The sequence below is a fragment of the Petaurus breviceps genome, unplaced genomic scaffold (genome assembly GCF_028583685.1).
Source record: "Petaurus breviceps papuanus isolate PSGF00001 unplaced genomic scaffold, PetGlider_PUasm1.0 90503, whole genome shotgun sequence".
Classification (NCBI taxonomy): Eukaryota; Metazoa; Chordata; class Mammalia; order Diprotodontia; family Petauridae; genus Petaurus; species Petaurus breviceps.
The window spans coordinates 1,953,735-1,978,020 of record NW_027187265.1 but is presented as its reverse complement, the minus strand read 5'-3'; the positions used below and the strand labels follow the sequence as shown (position 1 = coordinate 1,978,020).

Genomic DNA, 24,286 nt, shown 5'->3' with positions numbered 1-24,286 from the left:
GAAGGGAGAGGAGCCCTATGACTCGGGATGGGCAGGGATGGCTTCTTGGAGATTAGACTTGATCACAGAATCACAGATCTGGAAGGGATTTCAGAGGCCATCTAGTGCAACTTCCTCATTTTACAGATGAGGAAACTGAGGCCCAGTGAGGTTAAATGACTTGCCTAGGGTCAAACAGTTCTATCCACAATCTGAACCTAGCCACTGCATTTAAGCGACCCTCCAAATCTGACATTCCAAATTCCTCCTCTCTGCAGAGTTAGCTAGGGCCAGGAGACCTTCATTACATGCTGCAATGTGAATATTCATAAAAGGACAGGAGAAAACAATGTCATAGAAACCCAGGGACCACTCGATATAATAAACCTTGCCTAATGCTGCAAAGAAGTCAAGAAAGATGAAGACTGAGAAAAAGTTGGGTTTAGTAATTAAGAGTCTTGGTCTGAAAGGGAAATGTTGATATTGAGCTGATACGTAGCAATTCCTACCTATGGAGAAAAAAATTAAAGTAACATGCTGTGAGAACTCGGACTGTTTTTGGAATATATACCTTGCTCCTTTGGGCTCAAAGAACTCACAGAAACTAAAGCTGGAAGGGGCCTAAAAATATAAAATATTAGAATGCAGAAAACAAAAAAGCAGAGTGAGCATGAATCTTAGACCATAAAATGCTGGCACTGGAAGTGATCTCCAAGGCCATTTAGTCCAAACAAACCTAGAGAGGTGAAGTTACTTGTCCAAAGTCACACAGCTAGTTAGGACCTCATTTTCTAGTTCTATATTCCATTACTATACCAGACTGGCTCCAGTATATAAATTCCTATCTTGGGAAGTAGCTCAGAAAGCAATTACTGTTTCACAGGTTCTGTGACTATGGAAATAGTAACAAGTCAGGAGCAGACAACATTTGTAGGGAAAGTCATAGTAGGCAAATTTCCATCATTTCAGGTAGAAGGTGTAGAACATGCACATTGCTCTATATTACAGAAAGCAAGTCACTTCATTTCTTTGGATCTCATTTTCTTTCTCTATACAACGAATGATAGGGAAAGACTACATAATCTAGGTCCTTTCTAGATTGGCCAGTCAATGTGCTAAGGGTCTGACAGTGTTTTATGGTTGACGAAGCCCTCACGAATGAACTCAAGGTCTCATTGGTCATGGACCAATTTTCTAAATTTCTCTTACTTTACCCTTTAAGTACCACACAGCATTCTGCCCTGGGGAGGGGAATCTCTCCCAGGTCTGTGGGCTCTGTTGGACTGACAAATACCTGGGAAGGAGGGCTTTCATAAAGTCCAGGGGAGGTGAGTATTCAACTTTGAAGCTGGAGAAAGAAGAGGGCTGAAGCAGCTGGCTGATGGATCAGAGGTGTGAAGGTACCTGAGTGAGTCTGAGCTAAGGTATGAGGATACTTGTCCAATCTGCCTAAAGTAGCCTGTTCCAGCCTCTTCTCTCCTCCTAGGGATTACTAGGTGGTGTAGCATATTACAGGACATAGCATGAGTGACCTGGTGTACTTACAGCTTCTACCAGTCATCATAAATTACATTTTCACATACCCGCTGTCTTTCCAACTGGATTGTAAGTGCCTTAAGGGCAGAGTATGTCTTGTTCATCTTTTAACTTCAATGCACTCAATGTCCTCCAATTTTATCACCCAATACACACAGGAGGTGTTCAAAAAATGTTGGTTCTGATTGGGTTGGCATTATAAGGAATAACATAAGCCTTGGAAATATTTTACTGTTAAATAGGTGGTCAGGAGGAGATGGGGGAGAAAGATAGTTAGAATAAATGACCTTTCAGATGCCTCTATGATCCTATGAGTCTAAGGAAAAAAGATTTTTTTCCCCTCAGGTACTCAGTACCAGGGGAAACAGTTAAAGGGTACCAGGACAAAATAGAAACAGTGCTGGGTTCAGAGTTGGGGGACCTGGGTTCAAGTCCACACTCTCTTATATATAACCAGGGTGACCTTGGGAGAGTGCTTTGCCTCAAATAAGGGGGTTGAACCAGATGACCTCTGAGATCCCTTTCAAGCTCTTAATTTATGATCCTCTGCATAGGCCCCAAACCTGTTTCAGTGAGCACAGGGCTAGGCTTCCAAAGAGCTCTTTAAACACAAGAAATATGCAATCCAGTTTGTGGATTTAGAAAACCAAGACAGTGCAGTCAAATGAAACATACACAAAGACACATGCACATAACAGAAACATCAGGGTAAAAGCTAACCACAGTATAAGCTGTTTCAGCTGATTTGGTCATGCTGATTGTGTGGGCTGGGCCTGAGGCTTCATTTTTGTTAGCAGACAACAGTCACAGAAAAGCCCTGGAGAAGTAGATACAGAGCAGAAGACTCTTTCTGCCATCTGGTGTCAAACTATGGGATGAATGTGATCTGAAAATGAAATTTAACTCTCGAGCTCTGTATTTGAGGATTGTTAAGGCTGGAAAGGCACTGAAGGATCATCTAGTCTAACTGAAGCTCATTTTATAAATGGGGTAACTGCTAGCTGTACCAATGAATCTGGCTAACAAGGGGGTGATACTCTTTCCCCACCAGCCCTGTGATCAGATCCTACTGATGCCAGCTGTGGATAACTGGGAGAAGGCTGGTGACAGACCATAACTACAACTTACTGTACTTTGGTTTGTAGGTCCTTGAGGTAAAATCAACCAGTCAGGGAAGGAGGAACTTTGTGAAATGATGGATCAGAAAAACACTTTGGGTTCTACTGAATCACAGAATCTTAAGAGGTGAATGGGAATTTGGGACTTCTAACTCCTACCCAATCATGAATCTCTTCTATTATATGTACACTAAGGGCATTACAGCTTATTTAAGTAGTCTTAGCTTACCTAACAAATCAGCTTATTCCCCTGTTAGATGGCTGTATGTTCTTAGAATAGTGAATTCTTATTACACTGAGCCAAAATCTGAGACCCTGAAACGTCCCCTCATCGGTCCTGGTTTTGCCTTCTAGAACCACCTGAGAAATGTCTGCTTCTCATTCCCATGATAGTAGCTGATAGCTGAAGAGAACAATTATGTCCCCACCTAAGTCTTCCCTTCTCTAGGCTAAATAGTCCAGATTTCCTCAACTGATGCTTACATTTAGGGGCAGCTGGGTGGTACAGTGGATAGAGCAGATGGGCCTGGATTTGGGAAGACTTGAGCTCAAATCTGGTTTCGTGTGGTCGTAGGCAAGTCACCTAACTAACTCCTGTTTGCTTCAGTTTTCTCATCTGTAAATGATGATAATAATAGCCCTACCTCCCTGAGGATCAAATAAGACAATAATTGTGAAGCACTTAGCACATAGTAAGTGCTCTATAAATGGCAGCTATTATTACATGTCACAAATCTGAGGCCCCTCCCCATCCTGGCCACTCTCCTTTCTTTGACCTGTTCCAGCTCGTTGATGAACTTTCTAAAATGTGGTGCCAGATGGATTCTGACCAAAAATAGAATTGCATTAATACAGTTTAGGATAAAATCAAGATTATTTATTACCTGTTCTTCACAGGATACCATTTAAACCCGAATAGTATTTGTATTGTGCTATAAATTCTTGCAAAGACAGGTTGTTATTACATACCCAGCCTACATGGCTCTAGGCCTTCTTTCCCCAGATGGTGCTGGTATTAAGTAAAAGAGGGAGTGGCTTCCCTGGGAGGAAAAGACATCTAGAGAATCAGAATTTTTAAGATGACTTTAGAGATTATTTGATCCATTCCCTCCAATTTATATAGGAGGAAACTGAACCCTAGAGGGGAAATGCCTCCCAGGGGCACAGAGCCAGATAAGGGCACATTTGGGGTTAGGACCCACATCTTGTGATCTTTAGTTTCCTGTACCTCTGGCAAATAAGAGAACGGGGGTAGGGATCAGATTCCACAGCTTTCTGTGTAGCATTCACATAGACTTGGACAGGGGCACTCAGAGACCTTCAGACATAAGCCCTGGCCTCCTACAAGGCTGATGCAAAGTTGGGGGCTATATGGTTATGTGCAGAGCTGCTCTGCTGGCATATGTGGGTGGGCTAGGCAGGTGTGGAATTCCACACAGAGCTTTCCACTACATCCTCCACAAGGCATTTAAAATGATATCAGGTGGCAGTGCAGAATTCTGCAAAGAGCACTGGAACCCAGGAGATCTAGGTTCTAAGTTTGGTTCTGCCACTTTACTAGTTGTATCATGGGCAAATAACTTAACCTCTGTGGGCCTCAGGTTTTTCCTAAGCAGACTGTGAGGTCTGGATTAGATAGATATCTCCTAAAAACCTTCCAGCTTTAACCTTCTCTATTCTGTGCTCCCCTTAAGCTCCAAAATGTTCCCAGGTCCTACCAATTTAAAACTTGTTGGCGCTGAGGTCCTTTTCAGCTCTGACATTCTGTTTTCTAAGTTATCTTCCAGTTTTAAATGCTAAGGACCCTTCTAACAAAAAAAAAATTTATAATTTTAAAACTGTCTGCTCTAAGTGACATTTCCAAAATCTATTTTTCTTTTTATTAGGTTTGACTCCAAAGAGTGAGCAACCATTGTGACAGTGGGTTTTCTGAGTAACCTGTTACGGAAACACTACATTGTGTATTCCATTCTATCAGATCATGTGCTGAAATATGTCAGAATGGTTTAATTTTAGATGTGTCATCAGTCTGTCTGTCATCCTGCATCTGTATTTCTCTTCCTCCTACCTATCTAACCCCTCACCCTCCATTTAGAGCTGTGTCTCTCAGGAACAATATGAACAAGGAGATGGCTGAGTTTTGTAGAGTTAGTACAGAGGAAAGGAGAGGTGCTTACCAAATGCTGTCACTCCCTCTGTCTAATGGGTTTCCTAGAGCATCATAGTAGACATCTATGGTCAAGTTGCGATCTGTGTCATGGGCTGAGTTAAAGTTGGTGATCACTCGGGCAGGAATCCCCAAACACCGAAGCACTGGAAGTCAAAAACCAGGGAGACAACTTAGACGATGATGACGATGGTGGTGGTGGTGGCAGCAGTGGTGACAATCTCCATGTATATAGTTTTACTCTTTACGGAGGCACTTCCTCACAATAATCTTCTGGGGTAGGTGTGTGGGGCAGGCCAATCAGGACATCTGGGCTTGAATACAGGGTCTGTATGTATGTAACCTTTGGCAGCTCTGCTCAGTTCCCTGAACCACAGGTCCCTCATCTATAAAATGGGGCTGACAGTGCTCATGCCACAGGGCCGCTGTGAGTAAGGCACTTTGCAGGCCTTAAAGCACCATTTACTTCTAACCCCTGTGCTCTGTAGTTTCATTCAGGGCTAGTGAAGGTCACAACTTCCCTATAATTTAGCAGAGGGTTACTAAGTGTTGCTGTGGTCTGGCCAACCAGGTGTTTCTTTCCACATTTAGTTACATTAGTCTTTGAATGAGTCTATTATTTTCCCCCTTTCTACAGGTAATAAGAGGATGATGACAACTTGCATTTGTATAGCAGTTTAAGGCTCATTGAACTCACAGCAGCCCTTGTAGGCAGGTGGTACAATATGATTATCCTCATTCTATTGAGTCTCGGTGATGTTAAATTCACAAAGGGAATTTGACAAAGTCAGAACTGGAACCCAAGACTCCCAGACTCCTAATTCAGGGATAAGCTTTGGGGAGTGAGTTCACCATTCTGTAATGACCAGCCAGGCTGCATTTGCCCAGGGTACCTGTATTTAGGGTCCCGGCAAAGACCCAACATTGGCCAAAGCGGACAGGCTGGAAACGATTTTTCTTCCATTCCTTCAGGATCTCCACACTGCCATTCCAGTTCCTAGGGTCCTTGCCGCCAGTGTAATCTCCACTCCAGTTCCCAGATAACACACCATTATCATCATTGCCATTGACCTGAAAAACACCTGTGTCCAGTCAACTCCGCAGGTGGAGAGGAGGAAAGGTGGCAATGTGTGGAAAGTGGATGAGGAGAGGAAGATGAGAAGGAGAAGAGCTCAGCATGGTGTAGAGCAGAAATTCCCAAACTTATTTGGCCTACTGCCCCCTTTGCAAAAAAAAAAAAAAATTACTCAGAACCCTCCTGCAAATCTACTTTCTTTAACCCTTTAATTTTTTTAAAATTTGCATCAATTAAAAAATATAATTTGTTTTAAAGCAATTGGGGTTAACTTGCTCAAGGTTACACAGCCAGTTATTTTGTGTGGGTGTTAAGTATCTGAGGCCTGAACCAATCCTGAATCTCCCGACTCAGGCCGGCGCTCTTACTATAAATTTTTTTTTTTAAATGACACATCTTAAATTTAATAATTCATTGTAAATTTGTGGGTTTTTTTTTCCTGCATTGAAATTTTGATGATGCAATATTATGTCATGTAGCTAGCTGTATAGTACTGTATTGTAAACAAGTCATTACATGCACATATTTAAGCTGATGCATACTGGACTTCCTAATAGTTCGGGACAATGCTGGCCTGCCAACATTTGCTTGTTAAGACCTGTCAGTGGACTTGGACCACTGATTGGTTATAACTTGCATTTTGTCTGTTTATTTGGAAAATAATATAATCACTATGACTTTAATTCTCTTACACAATAGATGAAACATATATGAATGGTTTTTCAAAATTCTCTTCTCTTCTTTCCTTATGTTTCCACTACCCCCTTATTTTTATTCAATGTCCCTGAATTGTATCTGAGGACCCTACCGCCCCACCCCCATCATTCTAGCACCCTATAGCTCACTTTGGGAACCTCTGAAAAGCAGTGACTTGGGACTTAAGAGAACTGGGTACTCTTAATTCACTGCATGACTTTGAGACAGTCACTTTCATTCGCTGGCCTTCAGTTTCTACCTCTATAGACTTGACTTCCTCAGTTTTACCCTGTCTCTTCATGAATTAGCAACAGCATGGAAAATTTTAATATCAGTTTTTAAATTTAAATCTATTAAAACCTTTCTGTATTAAATGTATTTCCTATAAACAACCTATTGTTGGATTTTAATACATTTTGTAACCATTTCTTTTTTTCAAGCAGTTTAGTTCATTTATATTTGCACTATAATTGTTAAATCTACTTTTTTCTCTCATTCTTTATTAAATTATTTTTAGATTTGCTAGAAGGGAATATTCTTGTTACTGCTGTTATTAAACAAACTCATCAAAACCATTAAAACAAATTTCCTCTGTCTTATACTACTAATTATATTTGTGCAAAAACCTTTTAATTTCATATAATCAAAATTATATATTTTATCTTTTGTGATCCATTTCTGATTTTGGTTAAGAATTTTCTCTCTAGTCATAGTTGTGAAATATACCTTATTTCATTTTATTCTAACTTCTTTATGATGTAACCTTTTATATTTAGGTCATATTTCTATTTTGAGCTTATCTGTGGGCAGTGGACAGAGTTGGGCCAGAAGTCAGAAAGACTCATCTTCCTGAGTTCAAATCTAGCCTTAGACACTTATTAGCTGTGTGACCCTGGGCAAGTCACTTAACCCAGTTTTTCTCAGTTTCCTCATCTGTAAAATCAACTGGAGAAGGAAATGGAAAAAACCCAAATGTGATATCATGAAGCATCAAACGTGACTGAACAACAACAAATCTAATTTTTGCCAAACTGCTTTCCAGTTTTCTCAGCAGTGCTTGCCAGATACTGAGTTCTTCTATAAGTGGTTTATATTCTTGGGTTTACTGGTTTATTGAATTAGGTTGTTACTAATTCTTGTTTATATATTCTGTGCCACTGATATACTTTTTTTGTTTTATTTTTTTACTAGTACCAGTTTTAATAATTACTGCTTTACAATATAAAGTCTAGAAGTCTTATTCTCTTTATTCTTTTTAAATTTTATTCCCCTTAAGATTCGATGCCTTTTTGTTCCTCCAAATGAATTGTTATTTTTTTGTCTGGCTCTATAGACTACTCCTTTGTTAGTTTGATTAATTAAGTTTTAAATTAATTTAGGTAATGCTTCCATTTTTATTACATTTGTGTAGCTTACCCACAAACAATAAATATCTCTTCAATTACTTGTCAATCTTTTTTCTTTTAAAGAGTGCTTTGTGATCTATATCTGTGTCTTGAGTGTTTCTTGGTTGACTGACTCCCAGATATTTTGCATATTTTGTAGCTATTTTGAATGAGTTTTCTCTTTCTATTGTTTCCTCCGGATTTTGTTATTGCTATGCTTTTAAAGATATAGATTTCTAAAAACTCTCTAGTTCACTTCCCTCAGAGAAAAAGACGAATTATGGAATGTTTTCTCTTTTATAAAATGTCAGGAGACTAACAGGAGGTCCCTTCCAGCTTTGACAGCTAATGTTCCAAGGCCTCTTCTAGCCCTTGATGTCTATGATTCTATTTAGACTAAGCAGCCCAGAGACTAGCACACCCCTGTTTGCAGGTGAGCCACGGACCTACAGATCTTTCTCCCCTCCTCCCATCTTGATGGGGCCATCATTTGAGATCGTAAGATATATTACAGACAGGCCAAGATGAAAGATTTCACCATCTGTCCCATCTGCTGAATCACCAGGGCCCCACCATGGAAAGTAGCAATCAGCTGTGCTACCCAGCTCTGATCCTTTCAAAAGGCTGTGCAGGTGGTAATTAGTATAGTTCACCCAGCCCAGCCTAGCAGTGAGTGAGTTTGGGAGGGATCCTCACCAGGTGCAGCTCAGGAAGTTCTGGTGAGATAAAGTGGTTTGCCTGAGGGCCTAGCAATGAGTCAACAGCAGCTAAAGCCAGATTTGGAGAAGGTGGACAGAGGGAGGGCTGGGTGCTATGATGGACCACCCTGGCTGCCTTACCAGGCTGCAGGTTTTAGCTTTTCTGCACTAATCTCCCCTGATCTTTACCTTGGCCTTCAGTGCTCTCGCTTTTTCTGAAACCTCAGCTCTCAAAGTCTTACCTGACCTTTGAAGCCTTCTTTTACCACCCTAAATGTTGATTGATTTTTAGAATATCGGAGTTATAAAGAGACAGCTCGGGCATAGCAGGAAAGTCCCGGAAAACAAAGAGTTCCTCACAATGGAGAAAGGCACTTAATAAATACTGTTGCTTCTTACTGTTGAGAGTACAGACTTAATGACTTCAAGTGGCAGGTGACCTTAGAGGCCATCTGGTCCAATCCCCTCCTTTCACAGCTAAGAAATGTGAGACCCAAAGCATTTGAATGACTTCTCCAAAGTCACACTGCTGTGCTGCAAACCTAGGTCTTCTCATTCCAAATCTAGAGATCTTTCCACTTCACCATGATGCTCTGGCTTTTAGACCTACCCCTGACATTGACTAAGCTTTATGCTAGGTAAGCCCCTTCTTTGTTACAGGCCCTGTTGTGTCCTCTTGTAAAATGAGAAGCTGATTTCTAAGGTCCCTAACTTTAGAATAGTTGAATTAGAAGCATGGATGTGGCACAATGGATAGAGCACTAGCCTTGAAGTCAGGAGGACCTGAGTTCTAATCCAACCTCCAAAACTTACTAGCCTTGTGACCTTGGGCAAGTCACTTAACCCCAATTGGATCCAAATGTCAAAAATTATTGGAAGAGACTTCTAATAGTGACAAAGATGGACTTAGAATACAGGGTTTCTGGCTAAGCATTTTGAAGAGAAAGTAATCTCCAGAAAGTGGGAGGGCAAAATGGGGATTTTGTGGTGATGTTCTGAAGGTTCATCAGCAGAGAGACTAGCATCCTAGACCTGACAGGCAGAGTTTCTGGCCTGGATCTAAGAAGTTATTTCAATTAACTTGTTAAATGTTAAAAAGTTCAAAGTCAGAAAGATTGCCTTACCTTTTAACCTTTTAGCTAAGTCAATTCACCAGCCAAGCGAGCTAATTAATAAGTTGAAAGGTAAAGAGATTTCTAGTTAATTAACCAGGTGACAGGTAACAAGTTAAAGCCATCTCTTTGACTTTGAACTTTTAAATGTTTGTAGGGAGCCAAGGGGTACAACAGAACAAGCCCCACCAACAGTGAGAAGCCCTGGACTGTAGCTCTGACTGTGTGTCATTCTGGGTTTGACCTCGGGGGATCACTTCCTTTCTCTGGGCTGCAGTTTTCCCACATGGAAGGAAAAGGTGATGAACGAGTGAGCTCAAAGATCTCAGTTAGTTCTAACATTCTGTGATGCTCAGATTCTTTAACTTCAATCACCATGGCTAAACCAGTTCCAAGACAGCAGGCCGCTCTCATGGGAAGAATGCAGAAGCTAAAAGTGCCTTAATGAGGTTTCCCAAAGACAAGGGCTGTACCAGGAATGTGATCTTGTAGAGCCCCTACTATAGCACCCTGGGGCAGACTGGCACTGGGAACTATGGCCATCCTTCAAGGCCCATCTCCCATGCCCCTGCATCCAAGAAATCTCCTCTGAGGACCCCCGTCCCAAATGTAATGCTTTCCTGTGAATATTCAGGACAGCTGACCTGTTATCACCCTCTGTTTTGTAGAAGAGTTTTTTGTCTACTTTTTACCTCTTTTATTGGATGATAAGCTCTACAGGGATGGCATAGGAGAAAGGATATTGGATTTGGATTTGGAAGACCTGGGTTTGAATCTTAGTTTTCTAATTATTATCTATGTATCCCTGGGAAAGTCACTGAACTTCTCTGGGGCTCAGTTTCCCCGTATGTAAAGTGAACTCTGTAACATCTGGGGTCCTTTCCAATACTCCATCCTGTCATGTGTCTTTTATCTTATCACCTCTAGCCTAGGACAATACATAAAGTAGTTGTTTAGTAAATGCTTGCTTGCTAGCTTGCTGAATGAACGAAGGCTTTTGCATGATGTGGCAGAGCTGGGGGGTCAGGATAATAATAGTTCACATTTCTAAAGCCTTTTGTGGTTTAAAATGTACTTTCCTCACAACATCCCTAGGAAGGAGGTGATAATGGAATTATTATCTTTATTTTATAGATTAGGAAACTAAAGCTCAGAAGGGGAAGTTATTTGCCCCAAGTCACCGGACCAGTGAGTATAAGAGCTGGAAACAGAATTCAAGTTTTCTGACTCCAAGGACAGGGCGCTTTTCTGAGCCTCCAGTTAGAGGCATCTGGGTGGCATGGAAGACAGTGCTGAACCTAGAGTTAGGAAGCCCTGAGTTCAAATGCAGCCTCAGACACTCCCTAGTTGTGTGACCTGAATGAAACACTTAACTTCAGTTTGACTCAGTTTCCTCAACTGCAAAATGGGGATAATATTTTTAAAGTGCTTGGCACAATGCTTGGCTTATAGTAGGTGCTGTATAAATGTTTATTCTCTTCCCTTTCCTGTACCATGTGGAACATTGAGAGGAAGGTCCTAATGTCCTCTCTCCTTTCTCCTAGGCTGGGTTCTGGCTCTCAACAGTACTAGATTTTGTAGACTGAACCCTGCCTTGTTTTCTGGGTCTGCTGGGCAGAGGCTCTGGTCACACTGACAACAAAGCCAGAAGAAGAAGAGCTATGAGCCAGGGTCAGAGTTAGAATTGTCCAGGACCTCAGTTATGGGCTGGATGATACTTTTCTTACCATGCCACTCAACACTCGGCCAATGTATTTAGGGTCATTTCTCCGGGCCACATCAGTGACAGGGTCACGGCGAAAGTTGAGGCTCCTGTCCAGGATCATGAGGGAAATGTTCAGAATGTCTTCTTCATACTGTTCAGAAAGAGAAGCCTGGGGTTAATATTCAATATGTAACTTGTAATGGGGGAAGGAGAGAGGCACTAAAGGAGGGCCACCAGGTCAATTCCAGGCTCTCTTTCCTCAAGGCAGCCATGTAGGAGCATCTAGTCTGCTGATGCTTTTCTTGCTTCCTCCTTGAGCTGGCTCACCTAACCTGTAGGAGAAAAGTGTGCTGGGATGGCAGACTTCAGGCCGGGGCTCTGGATCTGCCACTAACTTGTGTGGCTTTACAGAGGTGACTTGATCTCTTGGTTAGACTAGATAATACTCAAGGTTTCTTCCAGCTCTAAATCCTATGGTGACACCTGCTCCAACCCAAGGGTCCTGTTGTCTTTTCAACCTGAGAACAACCTGAGAACAAGGGTCATACTGTCTCATCTGCCACAGAGACTGTGCCTGTGGTCAGACTAGCCTCTGTAGTGATGCTGTCCACTGGATCCTTCCAAACTGTTTTTGTCCTAGCTAAAAATAGTCCTCATTATGGCTCTGAACACTGGCCATAGAATGCCAAAGCTAGAGGGATTTTCTACGCAGATCATACATTTAGAACTGGAAGGGACCTTCAGGGCCACCGAGTCCAACCCTTCCATTTTATAGAATGGTGACTTAGAAAGGTCCTTATACTGCAGAATGTCAGAGCTGGAACGTGCCTTAGAAAACAAAAGAGCTGTAAGCTCTTAATATGCATTAATGAAAGTTAATAAGGTATTTATCAAAAGCTCAGAACTGTACCAAGACTTCTGAGACACCTTGTAGAATATTAAAGCTGGAAGAGACTTTAAAACAAAGAATGCTGGAACTAGAAAGGGTCTTAGAGACTATCTCCAACCCCTGGAAATACCTAAGTAGCACAATGGATAGAGCATGGGGCCCGGAGATGGGAAGACCTGAGTTCAAATCTGGCCTCAGACACTTACTGGCTGTGTGACTCTGGCTAAGTGACTTAACCCTGTTTGCCTGAGTTTCCTCATCTGTAAAATGAGTGGAGAAGGAAATAGCAAAACCACTCCAGGATCTTTGTTAAGAAAACCTCAAATCGGATCATGAAGAGTCAGACATGACTGATACAACTCAACCACAAAAGTCCAACCCCCTTATTTGAACCTTAGGCTTAGGGGAAGAAAATGGCTTGGTCAGAGCTGTATAACAGGGGCTCCAACTACAAAACGTATGTGTACTTAGAGGGGAGAAGAGCAAGGCAGGAGCCTGGAGTTTTGAATGAGAGCGGGAGCCAAAAAGATTTGGATGTATTTCTCTTTCAAATGATAACACACAAACTATATACAAATTAGAATCCAACTTATTCTTTGAAGTCAATCACTCAGGAAATGTGTAGGCAGTCGTTGGCTGCTTCGTTATTAACTCACCTGTCCAAAATTCCAGCCAACCATGTTGATTCGATTTGTGCTCCCTACGTATATGATACCAGCATCTTCCTCCACATATTCTTCTCTTTCTGCGTTATTCATCATGAACACACCATCCGCTGGAAAACCCCAAAAAGTAAATGTTTGAGGTGGGAAAGAATTAGAAAGGATCCTTTCCTCCTTCCACCCCCTTCCAGGCACCCCTCTGTGCTAGGTAGGACTGGCTGTCTACGGGAAGGCCCCGCTTCGGCCTCATTGACAAAGGATCTCTGAGTTGGAAGGGACCCCAGATATCCTCTAGTCCAAGAATCCTTAACCTGAGGTCCTGTGGATAGATTCCAGTTGGTCCATGAACTTGTATGGTGGAAAAAAATTACATCTTTATATTCACTAACCTCTTCCTGACATTTCGCATTTCCTTTGATTGTGATTTAAAAACAAAACAACTAGTATTCTGTGAGGGGGGTTCATTGACTTTTCCAGAGGGTTCTATGACCCCTTGCAGATGAAGACCCCTCGCTTTAGTCCAACTCATACCTGAATAGGAATTGGCTCTATAATATCCAGGATCTGCTTGAAGACCTCCAGTGAAGTGTGCTACTTTTTGACTAGCTCTAATTGCTGACAAGTTTTTCTTTACATTAAGCTTCAATCTGCTCCTCTGCATCTTCCCTTTCTGATTCTGTTCTTTACAATCAATTCATACAAAGCTAATCCCTTCTTCACATGACAGGTCTAGACTTGATGCCTCCAACTACCTGTTTATACTTTGGAAACAGTGAACGCAGATGAAAAGTAAAGTTGGAGAAAGGATCTGCTGCTAGCCAGCCCTAAATCCTATGACTAAAATAAGCTGAAATACTTTAGGAGTTCAGGTTGAAGAGACAAGGTAACTGCTGTAGTGTTGAGAATTTTGAAAAAGTGCAGCAGGAGCTGTCCACACCACAGGAAGCCATTCAATATTACTAGTTTACTACAATGCTGTCATCGAATCTAAAGGCATCGATGTTATCAGAGAACTACTGAATATTACATCACTGTCTTCTTGACTTACTAGGACAGAAATATTGATGCATAGAGTCCTTGTGCAAGAACTCACCTTTGAGAGTCTCTGACCCACTGCCCCGACTCCAGTGAGTGTCACTGAACTTTAGAGCTATAACAAGCCTTCAACACAACAGAGCTGTATAGAGTTGCAAGAGACATCACAATGTAGAGCAGAGAGTTTCAGAGTGGGAAGGGACCTTAAAGCATGGAAGGCAGAACATTAGAGGTGGAAATGATCTCAAAACATACAATGTCAGAACCAGAAAAAAACACAGAACACACAATGTTCAAGGTGAAAGGATATTTAGGATGTAAAATATGACCAGAAGAAGCCTTTGAAATTACATAGTGCAGCCCCCTCGTGGAGAAAGTGAGGCCCAGAGACAGGAAGTAAATTGCCCCAGGTGACCCCAAGTTAGTGGAAGAACTAACATTAAGACCTAGCTTTCCCGTTTCCTGGGGCAGAGCTCTTTGCAATGGCTCCTCTGTCCTCTGTGAACAGCAAGATACACCGGGAGTGGGAGCCCAATGGTAGGCTAATGATGTGGGAGGGGGCTTTACTCCTACCTTCCAGCCAGGGGTTAAACAGCTGAACCCATGTCCCCAGAGTGGTGGAGGTGCTTCCATTCTGAGAGGCAATCTGAATGCTGAGTGTATATCGACCAATGGGGGCGTTGGCTGGACTGGAGATGGAGACAACCACGGTGCCATCGTTGTTGGAGGAGAGTACTGCACTCCAGGATCCGCCACTTGGTCCAGTGGTCACAGGAATCACAGCTTTGGTCCGGGCTGATTCAGAGGGGTTTGGGCCTTTCCAAAAACAACAGAAAACAATGGAATCCATGTAGCATATCTGAATAAGAACAGTAGGTGAAAATGAACATTGTCATAGCCAGAGCCAGAATCAGGCTGGGTCATTGAAGAAATCATAGACTATCACAGCCTGGAAAGGAACTTGGTACATGGAATGTTATGTTTAATACCTCTCATTTTCTAGATGAGGAAATTGAGGCATAGAGAGGGAAAAAAGATTTGTTTTTGGTTAAAAATCAAGTTAGTACACCAGAGATAAGAACGCAGGTCACATAATTCCTAGGAAAATTCTCTGTACTGCTGCTGCCCCCAAAAGTAATCAAATTAGATAATCTTAGAGCCTGAAGGGGCAGCTAGGTGGTGCAGCGGAATCAGGAAGACCTGAGTTCAAATATAGCCTCATACACTGACTGTGTGACCCTGGGCAAGTCACTTAACCCCATTTGCCTTAGTTTTCTCATTTGTCAAATGAGATGGAGAAAGAAATGGCAAACCACTCCAGTATCTTTGACAAGAAAACCCCAAATGGAGTCACAAAGAATTAGACACGACTGAAACTATGAACAACAATAGAGCTTGGAGGGATAGTAAGCATTATCCAGCACAGACCTAGAGAAGTCATACCCATAGAGCCTAGATCTCTTGCCTCCTGCCTTGTCCAAGGCTCCTTCTACTACACCAATGCATCTTCATGTTAATCAGACCATCCTGGAGCAGTAAATTGAACACAATTTATTGAGTGCCTGCTGTGTTTAGAGCTTTATGCTAGGCCCTGGGAGAAAGAAAAAAATAATGGTGTTACCTGTTGAGGCTGTGAAGGTCAGCCTCTCCCCAGAGGCAAGGGGTCTGTTAAAGGATATCCTCAGAATAAAGCTCTGGCCCCTCCTGGTGATCAGCTCATTGCTGTAGTACTTGTCCGTGTGGTGAGCGGATTTGTTGGCTTGCATCTGCCAGTCGAAACCCGAGAGTTGCAAAGCTGTAAAAGGATAAAGGAGAAGCTGGAGACTCTGGGGTCTTCAGGGGATCAACATTTATTAACCACCAACAGGCACCGTGCTAAGCACTGGGGAGACAAAGAGGCAAAAAGCAGGCCCTGCTCTCAAGGAGCTTACAATCTAATGAAGGAGACAACATGCAAACAAATACATAGAAAGTAAGCTACACGTAGGATAAATAAATCATGAACAGATGGACGGAAGGCCCTGGAATTAAAAAGGGTTGGGGAAGGTTTCCTGTCGAAGGTGGGGTCTTCATTGGGATTTAAAGGAAACCAGGAAGGTCAGTAGGTAGAGCAGAGAGAACATTCCAGGAAGAGGGGACAACCTGAGAAAATCACCAGAGCTGAGAGACAAGAGTGTCTCATTCATGGAACACCAGGAGGGCTGGGTCCCCACATGTTGGGGAATTGGATATAAGAAGACTAGAAAGGTAGTAGGGAGTGAGGAAGGGCTCTGAATGCCAAACAGAGCTGTATTTGGTCCTGGAGACTAAGGAAGGAGCTAGAGAACCTAGGACACTCATGCTGGGAACATTCAATCACGAATGCATTTAGCATTCCTCAGACATTACTACCGTGTTTCCCCGATAATAAGACACTGTCTTATTAGTTTTTTTGGACAGAAAAACACCAGAGGGCTTATTTTCAGGGGAGGGCTTATTTTAATGAACATTGACAGCAATTTTAATAAACAGGTAAATGTGAACAAAAAAATGTACCTTTATTCAGTAAGCAAATCACTGGGGAAGAACAGGATGACGCGCTCACTGCTGCAGCTCTGATTGGATGCAGCTCGGAGTGTGGCATGCATTTCACCCGGGGGGGGAGGGGGACGGTGCATACAGAGGGTACCGTAATGTAGCGTGTAGCGCAGGGGATCACCTTCACTACAGTAGCAATCTCAATAGGGCTTATTTTCGGGGGAGGGCTTATTTTAGAGGAATCTTACACAGTAAGGGGAGGGCTTATTTTCGAGATAGGTCTTATTATCGGGGAAACACGGTAAGTACATACTGTGCAAAGCTAGGCAGCACAGTGGATAGAGTTCTGGCCGGAGTCAAGAAGACTCATCTTCCTGAGCTCAAATCTGGCCTCGAACATGTACTAGCTGTGTGACCCTCGGTAAGTCATTTAACCTTGTTTGCCTCAGTTTCCTCATCTATAAAATGAACTGGAGAAGGAAATGGCAAATCACTCTAGTATCTTTGCTAAGAAAACCCCAAATGGGGTCACAGAGAGTCTGACACAACACAACAAATGGGCACAGTAGTGGCATACACACAATAACTGCCCTTTTTCTAGCATTTTTTAGCTTATAATACACTGTCCATACCAGAGTCCAGGGAGATAGGCAGTATCAGTATTATGATCCTATTCACAATTGAGAAAACCTGGGTCCAGAGAACTGAATTGGCTTAGGATGGTAGGAATTAGAACCGGGGTGGGGGGAGGATCTCAGGCCTTAGGGACCATCTGGTTTTACTATCTCATTTTATGGACTTGTCCATGGTGATTGTCTGATTCAAGATTTCAAGGAAAAGGGACACAGCCACAGCATCCACAATGAAGTCCTTTCCTTCATTTTACGGACACCTGGGACCTTAGAAGGCCATCAAGTTTAACACCTCATTTTTACAGATGAGGAAACAGGCTCACAGAGGGGTTTAGTGACCTTGACAGAGATAGTCAAGTGTGTGAGGAGGGATTTGAACCCAGGCCTTTCCTTCTCTAAGTCTATGCTACCTCCCATTAGTTATGGCACTAAGGTATCAAGCTATACACCACCCCCTAGGAAGCCAGCCCTGCCCAAATCTGCAGGCCTGTACAGAGCAGCTGAACACAGTAAAGACCAGGATAGCCTTACAATTATGCAAACAAAAAAACACTGGAGCCTTCTGGTGAAGGAGACCCCAGGTATCTCTAAATATGCAAATTAAAGGGGCGGCTAGGTGGTGAAGTGAGTAGAGAACCAGCCCTGGAGTCAGGAGGACCTGAGTTCAAATCTGGCCTCAGACACTTAACACTTACTAGCTATGTGACCTCGGGCAAGTCACTTAACCCCAATTGCCCTGCCTTCCCCCTCCAAAAAGCAAAAAATAAAACAAAATCAAATTAAAGAGTTACTAAGATAAAGATAAGCACAGGAATTGGTCACACTTACATCCTCTTAAGTCATTATGTTATCAGCTCTTCGTTTTCCTCCCTCAGCCAGGAAGAGCCTAGTTCTGGGGTGGGAACCTGTGGCCCTGAGCTCAAGTGTAGCCCTTTGACTGAATCTAAACTTCAAAGAACAAATCCCCTTAATAAAAGGATTTATTCTGTAAAACTTGTGAAACTTGTAAAACTCAAAAGACTGCACCTGAGGACCTAGAAGGCCATATGTGTCCACAAGGTCACCGGTTCCCCACCTGTGGCCCCAGTTTGAGCAGATTTAATCCTTCAGTAGTAGCAAAACAAAGCCTTGAACCTGGGTGTCCTGAGTTCAAGTGCAGTACCATGACACCGTGATTCTCAATTGTCTCTCAAAGGTAAAGAAGGCTGGCCTCCTTGCCTTTGTAGGGCTTGCAACTAAGAGGTGAGATGGGATAGAAATCCAAAAGATGATGGCATAAATGAGTAATAATGATTGCTAACATTTACACAGAGCTCACCATGGGCCAGGCATTGTGCTAAGCACTTTCATTTGGTCCTCGAAACAACCCTGGGAGGCAGGAGCTATTGTTACCCCCATTTTACAGATGGGGAAACTGAGGCAATCAGGGGTTAAGCGACTTGCCCTGAGTCACAGAGGTATTGCCTGAGGCTGGATATGGACTCAGGTGTTCCTGACTCCTGGCCCAGTGCTCCCTCTACTATACCACTTAGCTGCTAATAATAATACTGATAATAGCAGCTAACATTTATATACTGTGTTTCCCCGATAATAAGACCTATCCCGAAAATAAGCCCTCCCCCGAAAATAAGCCCTATTGAGATTGCTACTGTAGTGAAGGTGATCCCCTGTGTTACACGCTACATTACGGTACCCTCTGTATGCACCATCCCCCTGCCCCCGGTGAAACGCATGCCGCGCTCCGAGCTGCATCCAATCAGAGCTGCAGCAGTGAGCACGTCATCCTGTTCTTCCCCAGTGATTTGCTTGCTGGCGCCATTGAGAGCAGTGCCGTGGAGGAGAGCTGAGGCAGGACAACATAAGCCCTCCCCTGAAAATAAGCCCTCTGGTGTTTTTCTTTCCAAAAAAAATAATAAGACAGTGTCTTATTATCAGGGAAACACAGTAGTTCTTACTATATGCCAGGCACTGTGCTAAGTGCTTTACAAATACTACCACATTTGATCCCACAACCCTGGGAGGTAGCTACTGTTATTATCCCATTTTTTTTAGATGAAGATACTGAGGCAGGGCCAGGTGCGGGGATACCTGCAGCCTGGAGGCCACATGTGGCCTTCTAGGTCCTTTGGTGCAGTCTTCTGACTGAGTTTTACAAACTCAGGGTCAAAAAGCTAGGAAGTGTCAGAGGCCAGCTCTGAACTAGGGTCTTCTTGACCCCAGGCCCAGCCTCCGTCCATCAAGCCACCTGTCTGCACAAGGTTCCTCTGTGGTCAAATGAGATATTTATGGCCATATTTCCAGGGCTGCAGCTGAGTCTTTGAGTACTCAAAGGCAGGGACTGTGGCCTATTCTTCAATGGGTCCCCAGAGGACAAAGCACAGGTCTGTGCACCATGTGAATGGGTGTGAGGTCACATCCTAAGGAAGATGAATGACCATCTCCCTGCCATGAAGCTGCATTCTAGGGACCATGGGATTCTCCATTCAGCTGCCTGGTAGCTGGAACCTTGCAGAGGTGTGGCTGCCTTCACTAGAGTTTCAGTTTCTTGACAGCAGGGCCTATCTGACTTTTCTATTTGTATCCCCAGCACTCTGTACTTAGTTATAAGTGCTTAATAACCCATTCAATCAATAACTATTTGCTGAATTGAGCTGAACAGCAGTAATTTCTCTCTTTCAGGCTGGGAAAAAAAAGAGACTGGTGAAAGGTGTGCCTCCTCCTTGCCCCATGGGACATTCAATTTTATGATTAAATCTCCAGTTATTCTGGTCTCTTTTCCTTTCATTCTGAAAACCCAGGAGAGTCGTTTGTGCCTCTGATGAAGGAATATGGATTAAGGAAAAGGGTGTCTATGTAGTCTCAGCCCCTCCCTGACTCCACCCATCAGGAAGGACCAACGGGCAGGTAGTGCTGTCAGCAGGGAGGATAAGACTCCAGGTATGGGTAGGACCCCTGTTGCCCAAGGATTATGAGTTCAATCAATTACATTCATTTTAATTCAGGGTTATGGGCCTCTAAGCTCCTTGTTCTAGGCAGGGCCATCTCTAATAACAATGATGATGATGCCAGAGCACATTTATATATCCCTTGAAAATTCACAAAAGGCTTTACTCATTGTAATCCTTTGAGGCAGTAGCACATGTTACAATTCTCATTTTACAGATGAGAATACTAAGGTTAAAAAATGCAAGGTGAATTGGCGTTCAAGGTCACATAGGTACTAAGTGTTGAAGCTGGGTCTTCAAACCCAGATTTTCTAACTACAAGCCCAATGTCCTTTCTACCATATTGTATGTCTAGTAAGTACCCCAGCACACCCGCAGGGAGCAAAGGAACAAATTTTGTTGTGAACCATTTCTCTCCCTCAATATTATTTGTATGTCAGTGAAACCAGGTTAAAGTGAAAAACACTAAAGACAGCCTTAGAAAGGAATTAGCAGGAACATCTGTTTGCAGTCCATTCTTAGGTGTCTAGGACTGATGGGTCCCAGGTTATATCTAAAGTTGCTTTACGTGTTTAAGTAATGCACCCATGACTCTGGTTTACTGCCCATCAGGATGAAATGCATCCAGGGAAGGGTGCTCAGGACCCTAGTGGACAGAGTTCTCCCATTTAACCTCTTTAGTTTTCCTTCTTTAGTCAAAAAAGAGGCATTTTCAGTTCATAGACCTTACAATGTCAGAGTTGAAACTGCCATTAGAACATAGAATGTCATTGTTGGAAGAGACCTCAAAACACAGAACACAGAGATTCAGAGCTGAAAGGGACTTAAAGCATGAAATGTTAATAGGTGGAAAGTTTGATTCCATTTAAATACATATTTATTAATCTACTAAATATGGGGTACTATGGATAAAAAGATAGAAAATGACACACTTCCTAAAGGAGCTTAGAGTCTACCGAGGAGCTATGCTCTGTACCCAAATAAATATAATTCAAGGTAGATCTTGATGGTGGCAAAGAAGAGATTCATAATGCTGTAGGACACTTATGGAGGAAGAGGACCTTTACAGCACAGAACATACAGTGTCAGAAATGAAGGAGTCCAAGCCCTTCATTTTATAGTGTGAGATCCAGAGAAGGGATCAACTTGGTCCTAGTTACATGGCTAGTAATGAAGAGGCACTGGGACCTAGGTCTCCTCAATAGTTTGATACCAGCTACCTCCAGGGAAGCTGAATGCGGGGAGGGAAAGGCCTTCTTACATCCTCCAGATTGCACTGGCAATCTAGAAAAAGAGGGAAGGAGGAAAAGGGTATGGATTGACTTCCATACCTATTTCCTTGGTCCCTCCCAGCAGTCAACTTAGGCTCTGTGTTCCCTTCTTCCTGTTAGGGAAGAGAGCACTGGTTCTCATTTCATATCTATGGGAGCACCATTTCCCCGGGTGTTGAGGCTCATGCCTGCAGGGTTTTGAGGGGTGAGGGGGAGGATCAGGATAGATAATCTCTCTGAGACACATACCAAGAAGCACAGAGGCCAGGAGACTTGTAAAGATAGTGGGGTGGAGAGGGAGATAGCTCCTTACTAATGAAAGAGGAATTCTCCAGAAATTTCCCTTGCTATGGAGCGTAAGACTTGATCCAGTGAGTAAATCTTTTAATAAGCTAAAGCTGGAAGACAGGTCCACAAAAGATCCATCAGCACCTGGTTGTGTGGGAATGGTTCCCATTTCAGGTCATTTGAGGCAAATCCTGCCCCAGATGGAGGGGAGTGGTTTCTGTCCCAGGTGAACGGCCTTAGGGGTGAGGGGAGTGGAGGAGGTGCCTTCTCAGCCTAAGAGCAATGACGCATAAGACAGCCATCTAGGACTGTTTCGCCGATACACTGGACTTAGTGGACCTAATTCTAGCCTGGGTGGTTGTTCCTCTGTTGAGGGAAAGTCTAACAAAGAAACCCTGTTTCCTAAAGTTTTAGAGTGAGATCTAGGATCCTCCTGTTGTTTATATGGAAGGAAATGTCAAGATGTCCCTTCTCACAGAAAGCCAGTGATAGGAAAGGCCTTAGAACATAGAATGTCAGAGTTGGAAGGGACTTTTAGAACACAGATTGTCAGAGTTGGAAGTGGCCCTAGAACACACAAGGCCAAAGGTGGAAGGGACCTGAGAACATGGAATGTCAGAGGTAAAAGGCACTTCGGAGACCATCTGGTCCCACTCCTACATGAACCAGAGTCCTCTCTACAAGATGCCCAATATAGGCCAGCCAACCTTTGCTTGAAGACCCTCAACTCTCACAGCAAACCATTCCAATTTTGATTAGCTATAAATGTCAGGAAGTTTACATCAAGGATAAATTGTCCTCTTTGAAATTTCCACCCATAGTTCCTACTTCTTTTCTCAGGGATCAACTACATTTTATATAAAATGCCCATGAACACAGAACATAGAACTGAAAGGGGGTGTTAGGGGTGTGTCATCTAGTCTTACCTCATTTTGCAAAAAAAAAGAAAATAGGCCTAGAGAAAAATGCAGGTTTATAAAGCAAGTTAGTGGCAGAGTTAAGGCATGAACCCAGTTTTATTGATTCCCTATCTTTAGGAAACATGCTTTTAAGATATTTGCTGAGATCCCCAGCTGTATACAGAAACTTACAATCAGCAACTAGGGGGACCTCAGGACCCCTGGCTTCTTCTAGGCAAAGGTTAGTCAGGCAGGTTAGGGGAGACCCCTGACCAGTCACTGCTCTCTGACTTCTAGGTGGCTTGGGGGACAGCAAATGTTGCTTAAACAAATGATCATGTCCTTTTTTCTGAGGCAATGGTTGTCTCATGCCTAACTTCTGACTGGTTCATAAAGGCCATAGGAGAGGTAGGATCCCAGAGTTATTGCCTGTCCAAACCTCATCCCTCACCTCTGATCAATGTAGTAATCCAGAGATCGATCACAGAAGTTTTTCTCTTATTTATGATGACTTAAGAGATAGCAGACCCATACCCTTGGAAAACTGACTAATACTAATTGACACGTCTATGGTACTTGACATTTTACAAAACACTTTCCTCATAACTTATGTCATAGAAGTATTACTATTCCCCTTTTACAAATAAGGAAACTAAGGCTGCAAGAGATTGACTTGTCCTAATTATTAGCATGGTTGGGACTTCAAATCTAATGTTCTTTTGGCTGCTCTATGCTGCCTAACATCCATGTGCTCAATTAGCTTAGCACTAACCAAAGACAAAGCCAGAGAACTCTGGGCACTGAAGATTTAGATGGGCCCAGATGTTAGGTCATCCAGAAGATACAAGAACCTTTTCTAATGTGATTTTCAGCAACTTTTAAACTAAACAGTCAGATTTCATCCTTTAGTCTATGCTGAAATTTCCTTCAACCATATCACAATTTCCAAGAATTTATTCTGAACTTTTCTCTTTCAGGAAAATTACTAGGATTTCTGGGCCAGTGATATTCACTTCCTCTCTCTTGTTCTGATGCAAGCAACTGCTGCTGAAACATTCTTTTGGTCCTAAAGAATGTGGTGTGACTGTGTATAAATCATTTCCCTACCCAGGCTTTCATTTGTACAGTGGGGATAATAATACTTACACTACCTTCTTCGTGGGACTTCATTGAGGAAACACTTTGTCAAGTGTAAAATGCCAAAGGAATGACATTAAAAAAAATTATTACCAAGGTCATTGGCACTTAGCATAGTGCCTAGAACACAGTGTTTAATAAATCCTTCCCTTCCTTCCTTCTTCAACGTATCTAGAGCACATAAGTGAAATTAAACAGGATAGTCTATGAACAACATGAATTGTGTACTGTATCAATACACAATAGATGTCATGCCACTTTACACCATGCTCCAAGAAGGCTAGGACCACACCCTGGAAATGTTTGGTACAAATGTTCCAGGCTTTTAGAGCTACCTGGTTTTTCTGTATGTCTATGCTGTCGTCCCTGACTGCGCCTTATGGAAAGAGATGAAATCTCTCTCTCTCTCTCTGTCTCTGTCTCTTTCTCTTTCTGTCTCTCTCTCTCTCTCTCTGTCTCTGTCTCTCTCTCTCTCTCTCTGTCTCTCTCTCTCTGTCTCTCTGTCTCTGTCTCTGTCTCTGTCTCTGTCTCTCTCTCTCT

At 42.8% G+C, this 24,286-nt stretch overlaps 1 protein-coding gene across 1 annotated transcript in view; it reads right to left on the bottom strand.

The window, feature by feature from the left end:
- The window catches only part of TGM3 (transglutaminase 3), a 45,996-nt gene that overhangs the window by 17,626 nt on the left and 4,084 nt on the right, over positions 1-24,286 (bottom strand). Inside the window, exons 2-7 of the mRNA XM_069062714.1 lie at positions 15,679-15,852; positions 14,631-14,873; positions 13,017-13,135; positions 11,494-11,622; positions 5,694-5,871; positions 4,811-4,946 (exon numbers count right to left, since the gene is read on the bottom strand). Of these exons, the coding sequence (XP_068918815.1) occupies positions 4,811-4,946; positions 5,694-5,871; positions 11,494-11,622; positions 13,017-13,135; positions 14,631-14,873; positions 15,679-15,852 (979 nt within the window). The remainder of the gene's footprint in view (positions 1-4,810; positions 4,947-5,693; positions 5,872-11,493; positions 11,623-13,016; positions 13,136-14,630; positions 14,874-15,678; positions 15,853-24,286) is intronic.